The 22,185-nt window shown below is 48.0% G+C and overlaps 1 protein-coding gene, 1 long non-coding RNA gene and 4 other non-coding genes across 10 annotated transcripts; all 6 read right to left on the bottom strand.

Moving 5' to 3' along the window:
- Positions 1-153: 153 nt before the first annotated feature.
- On the bottom strand, positions 154-267 carry LOC125723459 (U5 spliceosomal RNA). Its single transcript, XR_007386908.1, has one exon. It is a non-coding gene; the product is annotated as a U5 spliceosomal RNA (small nuclear RNA).
- Positions 268-685: 418 nt separating this feature from the next.
- Positions 686-877, bottom strand: LOC125723455 (U2 spliceosomal RNA). Its single transcript, XR_007386905.1, has one exon. It is a non-coding gene; the product is annotated as a U2 spliceosomal RNA (small nuclear RNA).
- A 197-nt stretch (positions 878-1,074) lies between these two features.
- LOC125723458 (U5 spliceosomal RNA) lies at positions 1,075-1,188 on the bottom strand. The gene has a single exon (XR_007386907.1). It is a non-coding gene; the product is annotated as a U5 spliceosomal RNA (small nuclear RNA).
- Positions 1,189-1,607: 419 nt separating this feature from the next.
- On the bottom strand, positions 1,608-1,797 carry LOC125723462 (U2 spliceosomal RNA). Its single transcript, XR_007386911.1, has one exon. It is a non-coding gene; the product is annotated as a U2 spliceosomal RNA (small nuclear RNA).
- Positions 1,798-5,792: 3,995 nt separating this feature from the next.
- Positions 5,793-7,173, bottom strand: LOC125723398 (uncharacterized). Its single transcript, XM_048999989.1, has 2 exons — positions 6,742-7,173; positions 5,793-6,480 (listed from the first exon to the last, which is right to left on the bottom strand). The coding sequence occupies exons 1-2, from the start codon at positions 7,081-7,083 to the stop codon at positions 5,812-5,814; spliced, it is 1,011 nt and encodes a 336-aa protein (XP_048855946.1). The 5' UTR covers positions 7,084-7,173; the 3' UTR covers positions 5,793-5,811.
- A 613-nt stretch (positions 7,174-7,786) lies between these two features.
- Positions 7,787-10,161, bottom strand: LOC125723433 (uncharacterized). 5 transcript variants are annotated; one of them, XR_007386882.1, is made up of 4 exons: positions 9,959-10,161; positions 8,754-8,864; positions 8,057-8,644; positions 7,787-7,843 (listed from the first exon to the last, which is right to left on the bottom strand). It is a non-coding gene; the product is annotated as an uncharacterized LOC125723433 (long non-coding RNA). The 5 variants fall into 5 exon arrangements; XR_007386883.1 differs by having other exon boundaries at positions 9,969-10,161; XR_007386881.1 differs by lacking the exon at positions 9,959-10,161 and adding an exon at positions 9,519-9,571.
- Between the last annotated feature and the right edge of the window lie 12,024 nt (positions 10,162-22,185).

Below are 22,185 nucleotides of genomic sequence, written 5' to 3'. Positions count from 1 at the left end.
ACGGAGCCGGCGCGGCTGGGTCCTCGCCAGCCTCTCTGGGAGGCGGCGCCCGGCGAGACCACGCACGATCCCAGAGGACCAGAAACACGCCACTGGGCAGATAGAGCCGGCCGCTAAGCCGGGCACAGTCTTACTTTGATACAGCGGCGGTGCAGCTCTGCTTGCACAGAGCCTCCAAAAATACTGTGAACTCATCGCTATCCCTCTCCACGGAAATCTTTAGTAAAAGGCGAAAGATTTATACGGGATGAAGAGAGACCCGAGTCGATGCAGAGCCGTCGCTCAGCAGGTGGCCGCTAGCCGGGCCTCCGTGACGCCCCCGCTCGGGGTTGAATTCTCGGGGGCGTCGCAGCCACCGGCCTCGGGGCCCCGACTCCTCCCTGTCCTCCTGGCATCTGAAAGATCAGCAATCATGTAAACGGACATGAGAGAAAATTCAAAAGGCAAAGATGACGGCCTGCCTTACCTCAGCACAGCTGCCCACCCCTCAGAGAGCATATCATGACCATGCTTTTTTTTTATGATTTAAAAAAAAAAAAAAAAAAGAAAAACGGAGGGAAGCGGGACCGGCGCACGGACAGAGTCGGTCCCTCACGACACCGGCTGATCGCCTGGCAAGCGGCGCAGGCTCTCGGTCTGATAAGCGGAACGCCGATCGGCTCTGTCTTTCAACAGCAGGGGGCAGTAGAGGTGCACCGTTCCCAGAAACACTGCAATACCGGGTCGATGCGTGGAGCGGACGGGGCAAGCCCCACTTCCGGCTCCCTGTTCCAAAAATCCGTTTAATATGTGGTCCCCTCCATGGGGGACGTATCAGATATTAAACTGATAAGAACAGATACTACACTTGATCTTAGCCAAAAGGCCGAGAAGCGATGCCCGCAGACTGCGCCCCGCCGGGCTCCGGCATGCGGGACGCCGACGGACCCGGCGCGGCTGGGTCCTCGCCAGCCTCTCTGGGAGGTGGCGCCCGGCGAGACCACGCACGATCCCAGAGGACCAGAAACACGCCACTGGGCAGATAGAGCCGGCCGCTAAGCCGGGCACAGTCTTACTTTGATACAGCGGCGGTGCAGCTCTGCTTGCACAGAGCCTCCAAAAATACTGTGAACTCATCGCTATCCCTCTCCACGGAAATCTTTAGTAAAAGGCGAAAGATTTATACGGGATGAAGAGAGACCCGAGTCGATGCAGAGCCGTCACTCAGCAGGTGGCCGCTAGCCGGGCCTCCGTGACGCCCCCGCTCGGGGTTGAATTCTCGGGGGCGTCGCAGCCACCGGCCTCGGGGCCCCGACTCCTCCCTGTCCTCCTGGCATCTGAAAGATCAGCAATCATGTAAACGGACATGAGAGAAAATTCAAAAGGCAAAGATGACGGCCTGCCTTACCTCAGCACAGCTGCCCACCCCTCAGAGAGCATATCATGACCGTCCTTTTTTTTTATGATTTAAAAAAAAAAAAAAAAAAAGAAAAACGGAGGGAAGCGGGACCGGCGCACGGACAGAGTCGGTCCCTCACGACACCGGCTGATCGCCTGACAAGCGGCGCAGGCTCTCGGTCTGATAAGCGGAACGCCGATCGGCTCTGTCTTTCAACAGCAGGGGGCAGTAGAGGTGCACCGTTCCCAGAAACACTGCAATACCGGGTCGATGCGTGGAGCGGACGGGGCAAGCCCCACTTCCGGCTCCCTGTTCCAAAAATCCGTTTAATATGTGGTCCCCTCCATGGGGGACGTATCAGATATTAAACTGATAAGAACAGATTTTTTTTTTTTTTCCATGCTTTATTAAACAGGTCTGTACATTTTAAAGTCACACAATAAAACACCTTTAAAACAGTATTAAACAAATATATTACAGAACCATTCCCTATAGGATAAGCAAAACATAATAAAAACAAGCAATACATATACACACTTTAAAATCTAATTACAATCATATGGCCATTAACATAATTAAAATGTCACCTCAAATGCAAGCCATTAAAATATTAAAACCTTAAAAAAGGAACAGACCCGTAGACCTCAGGCCTCGGCACAAGGGTCGGTTAAAACAGGGTTATGCATCATCCTAAAACACATAAAATCAATGGCCTCAGGCTAAAAAACTGGTTAGTCACAGACATGGCACAGCACATAGAATAAAATGTTAATAAATACAGTTAATGTTAATACATAAAGGTGCTAAAAGTGACCAACCACAGCCGTGCTCAATCTCAGTACATGCAGTTAATTAAAATTTCCAACACCATACACGCACAAAAAACAAAGCACACTTACCTAAAACCCAAAGTACCTCCTGTGTGCTTCAGGACAGTGCGTCATGTCGACCCTGTAGGATGGAGCGTCACCACCTAAATGAAACGGGGCTAAAGCCAAAAGAGGCCCTTCCACCTCTCCTTGGCCTCGTGGTAGCCCCGTTGGATGACGTCGGTCTCCATCCTGAAACCCAAATCGGCCCGGATTTTGCGGAATACCCCTTGTGCCTCCAGACGAACCCCTCTGCGGATGAGCGCGGTCCTGGCATTCCAAAGCTCTCGCTTGGTAATGCTGACCAGCAGCCACATCCAGGGGCCGAAGGGGTTATGGAGGTTGGGGTCCCACCCCTTCAACACCTTGTCGTAGGTCAGACCGGGCTGCGGGTCTACACGTCCACACAGGCCCGCTACCAACCCCCAGACTCTCTGTGCATGCCCGCAGTCCCAAAACACGTGCTTGATGGTCTCATCCTCGCTGCACTCGGGCCTGGGGCAGCGGGGGTGTCTGGTCAGCTTATGCCTGTGCAAGACGTCCCTGACTGGCAGCTTACCATGAAGGCACTGCCAGTTCAGGTCCTGCAGCCTGTGATCCAAACCCTTAGGCTGGATTCTCGCCCATGTGCCTTCCTCCAGGCCCAACATGGCCCGAGTCTCCCTATGACCAAGCAAAGCCTTGTAAAGGGCTCTGTGCTTCGTCAGGGCCTCTGTCTTGACACCTGCCGGAATAGACTTACTCCACTTGACAGCGTGGCTGTAGTGGACCGGCAGGGTCTCAGCCTTGGGGCCGAGGTTGGTCCACGACGTCACCAGACGTCTCATGGGGAGAGCCAGCCACAGACGCACAAAGTGCTGATGGGGGTGCTCGAGGGGAGCTGCCAGGCGCGTGCAGAGCTGCGAGAAGAACAGGCAGTCAAGCTTGAGAGGAAAGTCAATAACGTCCCTCCCCCCACTGTCCTTTCCGAGATACATCACTTCCCTACGCACGTACTCATACCTGCCCCCCCAGACGAGGTTAAAAACGTCACTCGTCAGGCCCCTCCGCATGAAGCGGGGCAAAGGGTACACATGTGCAAGGTAGAGCAGGGTGGGAAGAATATCCACTTTTAAGGCTAAAACCTTACCTTGGAAGGACAGGGACCTGGACTTCCACAGTCCGATCTTCCGCCTGGCGATCGCCAACCGCTCCTCCCAGTTCAACCGGGCGGCACCATCCGAAAGGAAGTTGACCCCCAAAACTTTGAGAGGACCGTCACAGAGGGTGAGACCACCTGCGACGTCCTCCCTCGCCTTCCAGCTGCCGAAATACTTGGCCACCGACTTACTGAGGTTGAGCGTCGCGCCAGAGGCCCAACCGAACGCGTGAACGAGGCTCAAGGCATGACCGAGAGACTGATCCGAGCAGACGAAAAGCGTGGTGTCGTCTGCATACTGGGTCAGTTTAACAGTTGTCCCCCGACTTCCTGGGATAAGAAGGCCATCGACCCCGGGGTGGGTGCGAATGGCGCACGCCAGTGGCTCTATATAGAGCGCGTAGAGGAGGGGGGAGAGGGGACATCCCTGCCTCACTCCACTCCGCTGGGGCACCAAATCACTCAGGAAGCCATTGATAACAACATGGCTCCCAACTTCGTTATACAAAGTGTGTAACCACCCCAGATAATTGGGCCCGAAGCCAAACTTACCCAATACTTTGAACAGGAAGCGGTGATCGACCCGGTCGAAGGCTTTCTCCTGGTCCAAGCTGACCAGCAGGAGAGGGAGGTTCCTATCCTCCACCCAGGCGATGGCGTCGCGGATGAGGTGGAGATTCCACGTCGCCGATCGACCCGGTACTCCACACGTCTGGTCGCTGTGAACCAGATGAGCCATGGCCTTCTTCAGGCGTTCGGTAAGGGTCTTTGCGATGAGCTTTGTGTCTACACAAAGCATGGTCAGGGGCCTCCAGTTGCCAAGGTCGGCCCGATCGCCCTTCTTGTGCAACAAAGAGAGGACCCCCGACCTCATGCTCCTAGTGAGCAAACCCCGGCGCTGAACGTCCTCTACAACCTGCAGTAATTCCGGCCCGAGGACATCCCAAAAGGTGGAATAAAATTCCACCGGGAGCCCATCAAGGCCAGGTACCTTGCGGCGGTTCATCTTGCCAAGCACTGCGGTCAGCTCGGCCAAGGTGATGGGGGCTTCTAAGCCGTCCCGGATGTCACTGGGAAGACAAGGTGAGATGTTATCTAGGAAGCGCTCCCCAGCAACCGGGTCCGTATCCCTAACATTAAAAAGGTTAAGGTAAAACAATTTAGCAACCTCCAGCATGTCTGATGTATCCTTGACTATACTGCCATTTGAGGCACGGAGAGAGCTAAAGCTCTTCTCCTCCCGGGCTTCCCTGGCTCTGTGGAAAAAAAAAAGAATTGCACTTTTCATTATTTTCCACCTCAAATATTTTGTCGCGGAGCATTTGGGCCGAGGCGGCCTGTTCATGCAGGCGCCTCAGCTCACCCTTTATGTCAAGCAGCCGCTCGTGGTTGATGGTGCCCCCGTTGTTGTGAGCGGCGTATTCATCCCGCAACCTTCTCTCCAGCCGCCGAATGGAGAACTTCTTCTCCATCCTGCGCTGCTTGCTGTACTGCTTGGAGAAGGTTCGGATCCTGTCCTTCACACTCTCCCACCATTCGGCCACGGAGGGGAAGGTAGGCTTGTCCTTCTGCCACTCGGAGAAGTGATCTAAAAAAAGGTGTCTAAAATCTCTCTCCTCCAGGATCTGCAGGTTCATTTTCCAATAGCCGCCCCCATATACAGGGGCGTCTATGGAGACAGTGGCCTCCACTGCCAGATGGTCAGTGGGCCACTGTGGGGAGAGGGACACCTTTTTAAAAGCAACGGGGGGTGAAGCTAAAATGTAGTCGAGGCGGCTGCTGGCTCCGCGACTATTATGCCAGGTGAAGCCCGGCATGCTGGGGTTGCATGTTTTAAAACCGTCAACAAGTTTAAAGGAACGAATAAAATGGCGAAAATGCCCTGAGCTGACATCCTGTCTACCCTCCAACGAGATGTTAAAGTCCCCTCCTAAAATCAAGTGTCGATCTGTGACACAGAACGGGGACAACTCTTCAAAGAGAGTTATACGGGACGAGGCCTCCACTGGAGCGTAGACACATATGGCCCGGAGGCGCTGTCCCCTCCATGTGGCATCCACTCCCAAAACCCTGCCCTGAAGGACGGTAAACGCACTTACTACTTCAAAGACGCGGTCACCAAAAAGGAACCCGACGCCTGAGGAGTGGACACCACCTACGCTCCAGTAGGATCTACCCCTCTTCCACTGTCGTGAAAAGAGAGCCTCGTCCCGCTGGTCCCGGAGGTGGACTTCCTGCAGAAAACAAATGCTGAAGGGAGAAGATGCCAGCTGGTTAAAAACAGATGTACGTTTTAAAATGTTCCTCAAACCCCTTACATTCAAGGTGACAATATTAAAATTGGCCATAGAATGTTAAAATAATAAAATACAATTAAAAACAACACACTAAAATAATAAAAGCCAGCCATTAAAAACAATACTGTCCTACTGCCCCCCCTCCTCAGTCAACCTCAAAAGGTCCCCCAATTCCAGCCCCCCCAGGTACTCCTGTTCATTAGCAGTGTCCTGTTGACCGCTGTACTCCTGGGGGGGTGCAGGGGACTGTCCCAAGTCCCACACCAGACGGGGGGCCTCTAACATCGGGGAGGGGGGACACTGTCGGCCTTGGTCCCCGGCCGCCACTGCTGGCGAGGTGGCCGCCGGAGGGCTGGGTGCGTCGGGTTGCGCCTCCCTTCTGCTCTTCTTCCTCCCCCGGGGGGATGCACCGCTCTTCTTTCGCCTGCTGCTGACGCCTGGAGCCAGGGCGAGCTGCTCCACCTTGTTCGGAGACCCCTCCTGCATAGGTGTCGCACTCGAAGGGGCCTCCTCCACCTCGACCAGGGCTTCTCCTTCTGCCCCCGTCGCCGGCTGTTCCTGCCCAGTCGTGGGGGCTAGAGCTCCCCCACCATTCTCCGTGCCGACTGCTCTGTTACCCGACAGAGCGTCGGCATATGTAGTCTTTTTCTGTGGGCAGGAACGAGCCAGATGGTCCTCGCCGTTACAGTGTATGCAGCGACGGGGGCCCTTGCAGTCCCTGGCCATGTGCCCCGACTCCAGGCAGTTGCGGCAGCGCAGGTTGGCGCATCCCTCCAGGGTGTGTCCAAAACTGTGGCACTGCCGGCAGAAGGGAGGCTGTCCAGAATAAAAAAGGTATGCCTTATTGCCCTGTAGAGTAAAATAGGCTGGGGGGTGGCTAAAACCGCCTGCCCCATTAGCGTCCGGGCGCAGGCGGGCCTGGAACTGGCGTCGGCCAGTCCAGATCCCCAGCTCATCCCGGATGTCCCTGTGGCCAGGAAGGAGGTCCACATACTTTTTTAAAAACTGGGTGACGGCCCCGGCAGTAATGTGTGGGTTGAAACAATGGACCATTATTACCTGCTTGTCGGGCCACCACAGCGGCTCGATGTTGTAACGTCCGAGGAGGGGGTGCTGGGCCCCCTCCTTGCTCCGCTCCAGGACCTTGGTGTAACTCTCGTCGGTGGACAAGGTGACCTCGAAGAAGCGGAAGGGCCCATTCCGCTGTACGCAGAGGATGTCCTGCATCTGAAGGCCCAACGCTCCAAAGGCCACCTCCCGGATGAAGGCCAGCCGGTCGGGGAAGGTGCCCACCTCCTCCTCAGCCCTCCAGCAGAACCGGGCGGTATTCCGCAGGCCACCGCCTGCTACCAGCCACGGCCCGCTGAAGGGCTTCCTCGATGGTCCGCCGGCCGTTGCCATCCGGGAAGGTCCACCGACGTCGCCGCTGGAGCAGAGTCCTTCTGCCGCCGTGGTCCCGCCGCCCGCCAATCCGGGATGAGTCGAGCAGAGCTAAACTATAAAAGCAGCTAAAAAAAAAAACACCAGTTCGCCCAGCAGGGCGGCGGACAAGCCACCAGCCACTGCGGGATCCCCAGCCTACTAAAAACAGAAATAAAAGCAGGGATAAAAGGCTAAAAAGGAAGGCACGGGTCACCCCGTGGCAGCGGCGGTCAAGCCACCTGCTGGTCACGCCTTAGGTTCACCGTGCCTTCCTCTAAAAAACCCGACGCAGTCCGTAAAAAAGCAGTAAAAAGTCAGTAAAATCCACTTGATCTTAGCCAAAAGGCCGAGAAGCGATACCCGCAGACTGCACCCTGCCGATTTTTAAATAATATTATGCTTGTACTACTTACATTAACACAAAATCACAATCTAAAAGGCTGAAACACCATGCAAATCAATGCCAACCCAGTACAATAAGAATTTTAAGGATAACATTTAACAAATAGAACTACCTGCAGAACTATTACCCTTAAAACAGGCAAAAGAGCAATTCCACCAGCAAATACAATTATACACCATTAAAATCTAATTACATGGCCAATAAAACAATTAAAATGTTACCTTATATGCATGCCAATAAAAAGTTAAGATAAAAAAAAAAGTTCAAAAAGGAACATACCCGCAGACTTCCGACCTCTGCACAAGGGTCGGGCTAAAACACTGTCATAACACCTTCCTAAAACACATAAAAGCAGTAACCTTAGGAACAAAATAGGTCAATCACAGAATAAACAGCACAACAGATAAAATAAAATGTTAATAATGTTAATACTGATGAATATGTGCTAACAGTGATCAACCAAAGAAGTGATCAGTAAATTCTGTACATGCCATTAAATAAAATCCAAACCAAATAAAACACAAGCACAGAAAAAGAAAGCAAACTTACATAAAACCCGAGGTGTCCTTTGTGTGCTTCAGGAAAGCACATCATGTCAACCCTGTAGGATGGATTGTCACCACCTAGACGTACTGGGGCAGCCTAGGATCAAGGCAGTTAGATGGATGTCAGCTTACCTCTGGGGGTAGGTCGTTTAGGTGGATGGCAGCTTATTTCTGTGATCAGGGTGTTTGGGCAAATGTCAGCTTGCCTCTGAGATCAGAGTGTTTAGGTGGAAGCGAGGTTACCTCAGGGGTCAGGGGGCTGGGTCACAGGCAGCCTACCTCTGGGGTTAGGGCATTTGGGTGGATGTGAGCTTACCTGAGGCGCCTGCGTGTTTGGGTGGACCGCAGCTTGCCTCTGGGATCAGGGTATTTGGGTAAATGTCAGCTTACCCCAGAGAACAAGGCGGTTAGATGGAAGGTAGTTTACCTCTGGGATCAGCATGGTTGGGTGAATGGCAGATTACTTCTGGGAACAATGTGTTTGCGTGGATGGCAGCCTACATCTGGGATCAGGGTGTTTGGGCGGACAGTGCTTTGCCTCTGTGATCAGGGTGTTTCGGTAGACGGCAGCTTACCACTGGGATCAAGGAGCCTGAGTGGATGAAAACATACCTCTTTTATCAGAGTGTTTGGGTTTATGTCATCTTAACTCTGGAGTCAAGGCGCTTGGTTGGATGCAGTTGGTTGGATAAGAGCTTTACCTTTGGAATTAGGGCATCTGAGTAGATGACAGCATAACTCTGCGATCAGGGTGTTTGGGTACATGTCAGCTTAGCTCTGGGGTCACGGTGTTCGGTTGGATGTGAGCCTTCCTGTGGAGTCAGGGCGTTTGGGTGAACAGCAGCTTACCTCTGGGGTCAAAGCGTTTGTGTGTAGGGCAGCTTACTACAGCTAACTCTCAATTCGTTTAACTGAATTTATCCTAAAAAAATAATATTTCTCTCTATACCTGACACACAAAATACTGTGACTTATATATAATGTGGCATGTTGTAAATGCAACCAGTAATCAGAAGACAGTGTGACATGTGCTGCACACCAGGGCAATTTCAGAATCCCAAATCAGATCTGTAGTTAACACCAAGCTATGATAAACCAAGTGGCAACTATATACATGTATGGAAATCACACAACCCGAAAAACATATTAATACACGGGTATGTCTGACTCACTATCAAAAACGATGTAAACTTCCCTGTAGTAGTTAATAGATTAACAGACACAAAAAAACCCAGAGGTACACCAACGAAAACACAGTGCAATGCTAGTACCAACTAGCAAGAACTAGCTAACCAGCTAAAAAGTCGCAATTAACTTCTAAATTATCGAAACCCAGCTACATCGATAAGTACAAAAATTACCACGGAGCATACATGTATTAGTTTAATAAAGTTTAAGCAGAAATTATCTAAATAAATCCGGCTTTGGTTTTGTTTGCCGGAGCTCGAACGTCGTACATGTCTTACTCAAAGGGCGCGAACTTCGGCCGGTTTGTGGCAAAGTAACCATGACAACCGCCTGCCGCTGGCGCCACACAACGTCGTTGACCGCAGTCAGACTCTCGCGTGTTTACGTCTGACTGACGCCGCCATAAAGAGATTTAGTAGTACTAACGTTAAAAAAAAAGCTCTTACCAACCTCATTTCACTGTATCCTATGCACGGCAATTTATTTAGCTTTCAACAAACTTAATTTTACAGAACATAATTTCTGTATTGCCTCATTATATATATATTTTGACAATAAGTAGATTATTCTTTTACTATATGTAAATTCCTTAATTATATTCCATTGCTACTTTACAAAAGCCTTCAGGGAGTTTGGTCTTTTCATGACAACTAACCAAGTGTCTAACCAGTGTTTATCTGAATAATACAGAAAATTGAATGACACTTGTTAAACTCACCTGGACGTACCTTTTACAGTCGTTTAAACCGTCATGAGCAATGCTGAAATCACTGTTGCAAACAGTTCAGCGCGTAACATTGTCATTATTTGTCATCCTTATTAAACAAGGACACGTTTTTGTGTAATCTGTGGTGAAATGCATTTTATATTTTCGTTTTTTGAGACACTCTCCCTCCGCCGTGACGCTCCATGGAACCGATACCTTCGGTTCTCTAGGAGTTAAATAAAAGCCCGCCCGCACTGAAATCTGATTGGCTTATATGGCTAAGTAAACCAACCAGGATGCTGTCTGTCTAGCACTGGCTACATGAAGAGTCACACACTCAGGGAACCACACATACGCACGTTCTCTCTTTCTCTCTCTCTCTCGCTCATTCCTAGCTCATTTACTTGCTCATTCGTGCGCCCTACTGTCTCGCGTGCATGCTCTTGTTTGCTTGCTCTAGTTTCCGGGATATTTTTTTTAATTTAGGAGCATCAGGGAGCCGCTGTCAATATGCGGGAGACTTGGGATGTCTGGATAACTGCTTATTTGTACTATAATAATAACTGATCATTTCCAGGGAGCCCTGATGATATTCTAAATTGTGCAGGGTTATATAAGTACTGTGAAGCTGTCGTTATCTAGTTAAATGTTTACAAATATTTATTATTTTATTATATTTCATGTATATTTTCAACTTATTCACACCTTATTGTACCATGCGTCCATGCATACTTTACTGTAAAATCAGACAGATAAACGTTTAGAAAAATAATTGATTCTACAACTTAACTTGCAGCTGTCCAAGTACACATCCATATTTTATTGCTGCAGATAACTGAGGTAGGTGTGGTATATAACGCTGAAGGTTAGACGTATAGTACAATAACATATGTACAACATGTGGGCATTTCAGTCAGACAAACGTTTAAAATGGAAAACAAGCTTTATATTTTACCGGCAATTTCCATAGCACGTCTTAGTCGAAGTACTACACTGCCATCTATTGGACAAGTAGGGTTACTGAATCGTGAAATGTGTCTTAAATCATGTTTTTTTAGGACCACTAAAAGAGGATTATCAGTATGAAGGTTTATCAATAAAAATAATGTATTAAAATAAATATTACAAGACTCTCCCTGAAAATAAGGTGTTCTTAGCTTCCAAAGCCAAGGACACATTCTAGTGATTTTCCAGGAGACTGAACCTAACTAACCTGGGGCCTTATGAAAAACAATCAATCAGCTCATGTTGAAGCTCACAAGGTGTGGAGAACAAGAAAGACAAGTAAGGGAGAAAGGCAAGGTGCAGAGCATACACAAGCAGTGTAGCGGCACATCAGTTATAGTGTATGATTAAAAATACATCATTTCTCACAGTATCAATAGTGGCCCATTGCTCCTACTGTAGCCTCACACCTCCAGGGTTGTGGGTTCAATCTGCACCCCTACTGTAATAAACAGTGAAATTATCACAGTAACACTGTTTATCAGTAAAATAGTACAATACTGTAGAAAGTAGGGCAATATTTATGAGAACCTTGCCGATAAAATGCTGCAATGCACTGTAATTCAGTATGTAAACTGCAAATAAATAAACTGTAGAATTTACTCAAATTAAATGATGTAATAATTTGCACTCGCTTTTTTGGGTTGAATTTAGTATACGCAATTCTAGGGAATATTTTAAATAAATCAAGTTAAAGTCTGGGGTGGCATGGTGGTGCAGGAGTTTAGAATGGCATCACTGGTTCATCAGGTGTGGAGTTTGCATGTTCTCCCCATGTCGTTGGCACTGTTGCCTCACACCACTGGGACCCGGGTTCGAGTCTCCGCCTGAGTTATATGTGTGTGGAGTTTGCATGTTCTCCCCATGTTGTTGGCACTGTTGCCTCGCACCACTGGGACCTGGGTTCGAGTCTCTGCCTGGGTCACATGTGTGTGGAGTTTGCATGTTCTCCCCATGTCGTCGTGGGGTTTCCTCCAGGTACTCTGGTTTCCCCCCACAGTCCAAAGACATGCTGAGGCTAATTGGAGTTGCTAAATTGCCCGTAGGAGTGCATGTTTGAGTGACTGGTGTGTGAGTGTGCCCTGCGATGGGCTGGCCCCCCATCCTGGGTTGTTCCCTGCCTCATGCCCATTGCTTCTGGGATAGGCTGCGGACTCCCCGCGACCCAGTAGGATAAGCGGTTTGGAAAATGGATGGATGGATGGATGGATGGATGTTATTCTGAACAATAAGTAAAAAAAACACTTACCATGTCAATTCTAGAGAAATTAGTTTCAGTAGTTTTGTGGTTGAGGTGACACTTCATCCAGTCCAGACGGTGGATAATTGCAAAACATCAGGTCAGCAGGATCACCGCTTCGTTTCGCGACTAACATTTTCCGCGCTCTAACATACCGGTCTCGCACTTGTTGCCACTTGTTTTTACAAATTTCCAAATTAAAATTCAGGATGTTTGAAATCTCTTGCCATCTATTATTACATGTTATTTTGATGAGGATAATTGCGGACCTACTCAATCAACAGGTCCTCAAACGTGGACATCTTGACTGTTGAGTGCAGATCTCGCAACACTGCCCCCTATAAATTACGCAGGTATTGCATCTTCGTATACATTCCGTTAATTTTTGAGTACGTGCACAAAAACCGACACAAAGAACGCAGGATACGGACCGCAGCTGTACGTACGTACATAAGTGTGTAATGAAAAGCAAGTATTTTTCTGCCTTTAGTTTAACATGTAGCCCTACCTCTCAGCTCTGCTTCAAGTGGGCTCTGCCTGCAAGATTTCTGACAGAAGGGATAATCCAGATCTGGCAGGTTAAGAATAATATTGTGAAGTTGTTTACCAATCTCTACCTCAGTGCCCTCTCTAAGATGCCAAATAGTCTATCTGCTGGGGAAACCTCTGAATGCTTAGGTTCACCCATCCCTACTGCAGGCACAAGCAGACTGATGGGATGTGCCAGAGATGTGGTCAGAGCATGGCTGCATAGTAATGATACTGTCACTGCCACTGGAGATGTGGATGCAGTCCTTAGTGTCCTGAAGCAGCATTCTTATTTGACTGTGCATTCTGGGATGCCTCCAGCAGATTTTTGTTCAACCAAGTCAGATGCTAGGGAGGATCCTCTGGACTATTGGGTTAGGCTGAATAAGGCAGCAGATGATGCCAAAGGGTTTATTACATGAGATGTTAGGGCACTGCCATGTCTATTAGAAATTGCTCTGTAGGAATATCTTATTAATGCATAAATTACATTTATCTGATGCTTTGATCCCTGTGATGGGCTGGCCCCCCATCCTGGGTTGTTCCCTGCCTCGTGCCCATTGCATCCGGGATAGGCTCCGGACCCCCCGCGACCCAGTAGGATAAGCGGTTTGGAAAATGGATGGATGGATGGATGATGCTTTGATCCAATAAATGAGTATTTATGTCTGCTCCCTGGGACTCAAAGCCCTTTAGTACCCCGGTGTCTCAGCATATGGTCCCTGCTGATCCTGGTGAGAGGGGACTTGTCATTGGTGATGTAACCACTACTGTCTAGCTCCTCTACCATTTGCCTCCTATTGTAATTTCTCATGTCAAGGTGCACCCTGGGGCGGCATGGTGGTGCAGTGGTTAGCACTGTTGCTTCACACCTCTGGGACCCGGGTTCGAGTGATCCGCCTGGGTCACATGTGTGTGGAGTTTGCATGTTCTCCCCATGTTGTTGTGGGGTTTCCTCCGGGTACTCTGGTTTCCCCCCACAGTCCTGAGACTAATTGGACTTACTAAATTGCCCGTAGGTGTGCGTGTATGAGTGACTGGTGTGTGAGTGTGCCCTGCGATGGGCTGGCCCCCCATCCTGGGTTGTTCCCTGCCTCGTGCCCATTGCTTCCGGGATCGGCTCCGGACCCCCCGCGACCCAGTAGGATAAGCGGTTTGGAGAATGGATGGATGGATGGATGTGTGGGTGTGAGTATCTGTATATAATTAATAAATCATTCATATTAATCAGATATTAATCATGATTAGATAAAAGGTAAAACACTAACCTGAGGACTGATTATGTTCAGGGAGAAATGTACACACACTGAAATAAATTTGCAACATCAACCTGTCCAATGCTAGGATATTACCTTCATCAACTCAGCCAAGTCTATGGCTAAGAATGGCATCACTGGTTCATCAGTTTGATGTCTTGTCAAGAAAGGAGTGAAGGTCCTGGTGATAGCAGAAATGTGGAAATGTAGCTTTGCGAAAATGAGGGGTCTGTCTGAGCAGCTTCAAGGGTGTCACACAATGCAGTTCCTGGATTTGGTAGCTTCCTCATTCTGACTGCATCCAGGTACCTGGTCAGAGACGGCCACACCTCCAGGGCTCTCTGCTACTGGTAAGTTTAAGCCATCGGTGGCTACAGGATGCAAGTGGAGGATGCAGTGAAGTCCTCTCTCCTTGCTGGCACACTATGGAAGAGAATACAAATGGCTTTCAAACTTCCTCTAGCTGCCATATGGAGAAACCACATTTGCTGGCATTATATGGGGTTTGAAGGCCACAGCTCCCAACCACAATCCGCTGAGTGCCCTCACACTGTTCACACTGTTCTTCATGAAGCAGTTCTAAAAACTTCCAGTTTACATTTGGTCCATCCATGGAGACTGAAAGCAGCTGATGAAAAACTGAGTGTCATTTATCAAGCATACATAGACTAGGTGATCATATACTGAACAAAAATATAAACGCAACACTTTTGTTTTTGCTCCCATTTTTCATGAGATGGACTTAAAGATCTACAATTCATTCCAGATACACAATATTACCATTTCTCTCAAACATTTCTCACAAATCAGTCTAAATGTGTGATAGTGAGCACTTCTGCTTTGCTGAGATAATCCATCCCACCTCACAGGTGTGCCACATCAAGATGCTGATCTGACATCATGGGTAGTGCACAGGTGTACCTTATACTGCCCACAATAAAAGGCCACCCTGGAATGTGCAGTTTTTTGCTTTATTGGGGGTCTGGGGACTCAGAACCGGTCAGTATCTGGTGTGACCACCATTTGCCTCATGCAATGCAACACATCTTCTTCGCATAGAGTTTATCAGATTGTCAATTGTGGCCTGTGGAATGTTGGTCCACTCCTCTTCAATGGCTGTGCGAAGTTGTTGGATATTAGTGGGAACTGGTACACGCTGTCGTATACGCCGGTCAAGCACATCCCAAACATGCTCAACGGGTGACATGTCCGGTGAGTATGCTGGCCATGCAAGAACTGGGACATTTTCAGCTTCCAAGAACTGTGTACAGATCCTTGCAACATGGGGCCGTGCATTATCTGTCTGAGTGGCTGGTCTCAGACGATCTTGGAGGTGAACCTGCTGGATGTGGAGGTCCTGGGCTGGTGTGGTTACACGTGGTCTGCGGTTGTGAGGCCGGTTGGATGTACTGCCATATTCTCTGAAACGCCTTTGGAGACGGCTTATGGTTGAGAAATGAACATTCAATGCACGAGCAACAGATCTGGTTGACATTCCTGCTGTCCGCATGCCAATTGCACGCTCCCTCAATGCTTGTGGCATCTGTGGCATTTTGCTGTGAGACAAAACTGCACATTCCAGGGTGGCCTTTTATTGTGGGCAGTATAAGGTACACCTGTGCACTACCCATGATGTCAGATCAGCATCTTGATGTGGCACACCTGTGAGGTGGGATGGATTATCTCAGCAAAGCAGAAGTGCTCACTATCACACATTTAGACTGATTTGTGAGAAATGTTTGAGAGAAATGGTAATATTGTGTATCTGGAATGAATTGTAGATCTTTAAGTCCATCTCATGAAAAATGGGAGCAAAAACAAAAGTGTTGCGTTTATATTTTTGTTCAGTGTATATATATATATTTTTTTATATATATATATATATTTTTATATATATATATATATATATATATATATATATATTTTATATATATATATATATATTTATATATATATATATATATATATATATATATATATATTCCCTCCACCACCCCCCCTCTGCGGAGGACTACTTTATTTCTATTTATTTTTATTTATTTCCTCAAGAGAGGGAGAAGGAGAGAGGGGGGGACAGAAGGACGAAAACGGAGAGGAAGGTAAATAGAGAGGGAGGGAGGGAAAAGAGAAAAACAATTAAGAAGAAAGAAAACCACAGATAATCTGCTTCAATACCTGCTGAGAGAAAACAACAACCAACATCTGTACGAATCACAATGAGCATGTTAAGGAGCAACAGCCGATAAAGACAGTGTGTGTTTGTGACAACCTGTTTGTACACCTGCTTGTATCTGTGAGAACCTGTTTGTACACCTGCGTGTGTCTGTGAGAACCTGTTTGTACACCTGCGTGTGTCTGTGAGAACCTGTTTGTACTCCTGTTTGTGTCTGTGAGAACCTGTTTGTACCCCTGTGTGCACACCTGTATCTGTGAGCGCGCCGGTCTTCAAAAGGTTTCTCCATGTAAATGTCTAGTAGTGTGTGTGGGGAGCCACAGCCCCATCCCTCAGGACATGAAGCAGACACGGAGGAGGCCCGGACCCCAGACATCCAGAGGCCCCCCAGGGCATGGGAGCCCCCGGAGGACCGCCGCAGGGAGAATAGCATCCCTCACCCAGAAAAGGGCAGAGGAGAGATCCGGAGGGAGGCCATCCGGCAGCCACAGTGCAGGAGCCCCAGGGGGCCGTGGCGCTGAGCCCGCAAGCTCCGCCGGCGGCCGGCCCCACCAGAACAGACCAGGCCCTGGGCCCAGAGATCCAAGGGCCCCCCCAACCCCCAGCAAGGGCCGACAGAGCCAGGAGGGCCAGACCCCGCCAGGCAACCGCCGAGGGTGAGCCAGCACCCACCCAAGCACCCAGCCCTGGACATCGAGAACCACCAACGCACCAGCGGCCGGGGGCCCCATCCACCGGCAGGGAGTGTGGCGGCGGGGCCACAGCTCTTCCTCTCAGCCCCCAGCTGCAAATGGCGAACAGAGAACGGGGGTGTGAAAAGACCCCATGCCCCCCTTCGCCCGCTCAGATGTGTTGTTGGTGCGTGTTGTTCTAAAGTGCTTTTAAAACAGGTGAAGGGCATAGCGATAACCATCCCCTGCCGACCAACAGCTGGTGTTAGCTCAGCCTCTCCCCAGAACCCTCAATGTCTATGTGTGATTAAAATTGAGATGTGGGCCCTGGCACCAGAGGTAAGGCTGAATGAACAGACCGCCCTCTGGATGCCATTCTGTGTACCCACCCCCAAGGCCCTAAATGTATGTGTTGTGAGAGAGTAAGTAATGAGAGTGTCTACGTTGTAGTGTATGAATGAGGTACATGTGGTCGCGAGGGGACAGAGGAGGAATACCTACCCTGCATCCCAGCAACGCACCTACACCTCAAAGCCCTACGTGTGTGGTGGTGTGATGGAGCGGGAGAAAGGAGGCACTTCGGGATGGGGAGGAAAGGAATGGCGGGGGGCAAAGTTCCCCCCCCTCTGGAGCCAGCTCCCCCGCTGACCCCCATAGGCACCCCCCCCCCCCCCCCCCCCCCCCCCGAAATCCATCCAAGGTGGGGGGCCCAGGCCCATCCAGACCGGGGCCAAAGGCAGTGGCATCAGCGGGCCCCACAGAGCCCAAGACACCCCACCACAGAGGAAAAACTACCCCCGCCCCAGCATTCAGTCAACTCTCAGACTGCATAAGACAAAAGACATCCAGGTTGAGTCCCTCCTCCTCCTCTATTGGATCCCCCCCCCCCCCCCCCGCAGAGTGGATACCCCAAAAGCAGGGACCCCCTGCGGACAGATGGTAAGAACCTCCCCAACCGGCCGAGGTACACGGTTATGTTAACTGCAGTGAGGCCTCTTTCACTTGACCCTGCTAAGTCTGTACAGTCATAGCAAGAGAGTCAGTTAAACACAGAGAGGTTGATCTGCAGTGTTGGATTATCTGTTGGGAACCTGTACAACCACGTATTGGCCACTTATTCACAAGCGCTTTGCTGCCACTTGCTGGTTAATGTTTAATAATAGTTAACTAGTGAAGGTTAGACTGGATTTTATTAAATTGTCTATTAATTCTGAAAAAATGCGGTACTATGCAAAAGTCTTGGGCCATCAAAGAAAATGTTTAATGCTATTTATCTGGGTTTTGTATATTTGCTCAGAACAAAAACACAATTATCATTAAAATATATGCAAATTAAAAGTAACACAATAAAAACTAACAAGAATTTCTCCTTTTCTCCAAAAAGTTGCTGATGCCTTGTTGGATCACTAGATGAACCACGCTTTGGTTACAAAATCTCTCCTCAGGGGCACCTCAGCCATTCCATGTATTTGTTAAATTTCACCACCAGCTCGCTTAATTTAATTATTAAACAAATGTTAATGATGTATTGATTAGCCATAGGAGTTGTGTTAATGGTCAAGTCAAAAATATATGGGTGTATTAGATGGTTGGTGCAAATGCTGTACTGACTTAGAAGAGATTTTGAAATGACTGGGCTGCCACTCTTTGATGGACAAAATATTATAATTCTAGACCAAGATGAACATCATTTTATTTGATGGCCCAAGACTTTTGCATAGTTTTGTATATGTCTTTTATACTGGTCATTATTTGTTTTAATACATGATTAATAAATTGATACTTTACAAAACATTTAGTATTTTTATGAAATTGGTTATTATTAAAAACAAATTCCACAAACTTAAACGGTTTGGGGTTATTAGGTCACGCCTCCTTGTCAGGGCCCACCAATCAGGGACTCTTTTAGAGGGTGATGTACGCATTAAATCAGGACCGCCCACTTATCGCTCCAATCACACCACCATCCAATCCAATCACAAATCACACCAGTTTGTCTCAGCTGACAGCAGCCTCACATATCAACTGAGGAGGAAGACGGCATATCAAAAGTAAAAAGAAAGACAACATCAATTGAAAACATCCCTGTGTTTTCTGCTTTCAATCCCATTAAATGACAGTAAATCCAGTTGCTGTCCATGGTTCTGAAAACCTGGATCAGTAAATTCCAAATGAAACTTCTTTACCTGATTTAATTGTAACATATTTTGTTGGCAATGATGCTTTGTTGAGTCTAGAAAGGCGCAAAGTGGGTTACAGATAATTTAAATGAAGTAGTTTTACTTAAAAACCAGAAAGCTTTGAATAATCAGTTCAGCTTTGGACTGTAGTGCTTCACAAAAGTAAAATCCATCCAGTTAAATCTCTTTACCTCCAAGTCAAGAAGGAATCAAATGCAGAAGCACATTGTGGGAGATACAAGGTGCAAACACATTAAAAGCACTTTTTTGTGTGAACATTATAAAACAGATTGATACATATTAAGCAGTTTGTAACTTTACATCCAGAGCTACATCAGTCAGAAAAAGATGACCAGCCCAACCAGCAGCTCCATCTCTGATTGTCATGACTAAACTAATTTCCATCTCTGCCTTCAGCTTCATCAGATAGATTAAATTAGGAACTAAACTAAACTAGGAGGGAAATACAGTCAAGCTATGTAAGTAGCTGAATTTTGTTTATCCACTAGAGGGCAGCCACACATAGATTCCCTTATAAATGGTTCTGATGCTTCAGGGAAGCACTGTAGAGAGACCCAGGTATGCCAGTGAGGAGCAGATAAAGAGCAGACGGATCCACCAACTAGCTGTAATATATAGTATTTTCATTGAATTTAAACAAATGAATATAACAGTGTCAGAGTGTCAGATCCATGTGACTTTTTATGATTGATGAGCTTTGAAAGCCTGAATATGACTGAGGACGCCCACGGACCCCATTATGTGTGAAACACCATTGTGGTGCTGAGAGAAAGACAAACAGCACTCAGTCTGACAGGACTGCTGATAAGACCCAGATGAAGTGAATCACCTGACTTTGCCCCCCTCCCCCCAGGACACCCCCGCCCCTGTCATACAGACACCTTCCTAATGGACTTCTTGATTTGTACTGATCCACAGATATTAAAAGGACCTACTGCAGTGACATTTTAAAACTGTATAAAACATAATAAAGACTGAAACAAAGGCCTGAGGTCAGACCCTCTGTATGCAGCACACAGTGTTTCTGCAGAGTCTCACACTCACATCCTGTATGACGACATTTCTGCTGTTCAGAATAAGTCTGATTTCACTGCTCTTTGCTCATTTGCAATATGAGGAAGTAACAGTTTAGAAAAGAACTAGACTTATTTGATTAATTTGTTTGTAGTTTAAACTGTGAGCATGAATGATTCACTGTGAAGGCCAGCTATCAATAATTTTGCTATGAAATCATGTTTCTAAAATAAGATTCTAGATGTAATCAAAATATTTATTCCTGGTAAGAGCAGGACAAAAGCAGCATCAAACTGTTTTCCTTATTACAGACAAGAAATAGAGAGAAAATGTATCAGTGCACAAACAGTTTATTTTTATCAAAGATAGATGGATGATTTTTAAACATTTAAAACCCAGAAAAAGGGAGGCAGTGAAGTTATGGAGAGTCAGGAAGTGAGTGTCAGTCTCCACAGATCCGAGGTCACACTTAAGGCTCCTCTGATGCTCCTCTTCATCCTCTTCTTCACTGATGGGCCTCCAGGTGAGGATCACTTACTCTGGGACAGGCTCTCACTCTCTCTCACTCCACCATTCAGCGTAGTTAAGATGAAGATACATTTTGCACAATATACTTACTACATCTGTATTTTTATATTCATATTGTTCCCTGAAGTTTTATCACTTCCCAATAATAGTCTGTGGCGGTAGCATGTTGACTGACTGATTTTAGAATTGATTGCAGTCTTCCTTGTGTCCACTATGTGGCAGCAGTATACAGGAAATATCTTATTCTGTCACAGCCGCTGGTGTGTGTATAAATTCACATACTCTGATAGTAAGTAACTCTGCCTCCAACTGTTTGTCAGGGATCTGGGCAGGAATGAATTACATGTCAAATGTACATACAACAGAGATGGGCTCCTGGGAGAACTTTGCCAGAAGTTGAAACACGACTTTAAGAATGACACTGATCCAGAAGTGGATAGTTTAGGTCCAGAGAGTAAAAATCCAGTCCTGGATTTTGTTTCAAACAACTAGTTGTGTAAAGTGCCACAGACACAGAGTACTCAGCTGGTTGGTTGAAACTAAATCTTGGTCTGGATTTTTACTTTCTGGACCTGAACTATCCACTGCTGCACTGACCCCCACCTTCTTCTTTTTTTTCCCCTTTGTCCTGTCCGGCAGCTTTAGCAGAATCGAGGTCTGAATGCACTGCTCTGCCAAACATGTTTGCTTTACCATGAGGGGCTCTATAAACTCTGTATAGACTCCTCATATTAATCGATTTCTTTATTTTATTTTATTTTATTTATTTATTTTATTTTGAACACATACAAAATTTTGCAGTGGGTGAGCTGGCCGAAGAGGAGGGACAGATTAGGAGGGAAAAAAGAAGGAAAAAGAAAAAAGGAATAAGTGAGAAACATGTCAAGAGTGGATAAATTCAGAAATGTGAAATTATCCAGAAATGGATGAATTCAGGAACAAACAAAATTAAAAAGTGAAGAAAGTAACACAACTATACAAGCATATAAAATCTTAGTGTGTGCTTGGATGGATGCGTGCAAGTATACGTGCATGTGTGCTCAATTGTGTAGGCGAGATGCAGGCTAGGGTGCGTGTGTTGTGTGCGTGTGTTGTGTGCGTGTGTTTTCAACATGAAATGGACTAAATAGCAAGGGTGGGAGGCCGCAACCACACCCCACAAGAGCCAGAGGTCGGCGGAGACAGGCCCGGGAGGACCAGGACGTACGCAGCACCCAAAGAGCACGGAAGAGCCGGGCCCCACGTCCCAATAACAGCCATGCCTCCACTCCAGCCGGGGGAGGAGGGAGGTCCCAGACGCAGCCCCCGCAGCCAAAAGGGCATGAGCCCCAAAGAACCAGAGGTGGGTTCCCAAATGCGAGGGCGCGGCCACTCCCATATGAGCTAAGGCCAGGGCCCCTAGGACCCCAGGCGGCCGAGGGCCGACCAGCCCCCAGTAGAGAGCCTCACCCACGCTGGAGAGGCCCGGGCCCCCCCCGGGCCACCAGCCAGTGGAAAGGGGCCAGCAACTATGCCCAGGAGACCAACCGCACCCAGGACGGAGCAGCAAGCACGGACCCAGGCCGCCACCATCCACACAGACACCCCGCAAACACACCTCGCAGCCATGCACATACACCATAC

The sequence above is a fragment of the Brienomyrus brachyistius genome, unplaced genomic scaffold, assembly GCF_023856365.1.
Source record: "Brienomyrus brachyistius isolate T26 unplaced genomic scaffold, BBRACH_0.4 scaffold48, whole genome shotgun sequence".
NCBI classification, from domain to species: Eukaryota; Metazoa; Chordata; class Actinopteri; order Osteoglossiformes; family Mormyridae; genus Brienomyrus; species Brienomyrus brachyistius.
The sequence above is the reverse complement of the archived record's forward strand: the minus strand, read 5'-3'. Positions and strand labels throughout refer to the sequence as shown.

What these genes read in the sequence shown, in the direction of transcription:
- LOC125723398 (XM_048999989.1), bottom strand. Translation starts at nt 7,083, where the DNA reads ATGGCAACGGCCGGCGGACCATCGAGGAAGCCCTTCAGCGGGCCGTGG. An exon ending in TGTGGTGGCCCGACAAGCAG is followed by an intron (nt 6,481 to 6,741) that starts GTAATAATGGTC and finishes TTCTGCCGGCAG; the next exon opens with TGCCACAGTTTTGGACACAC.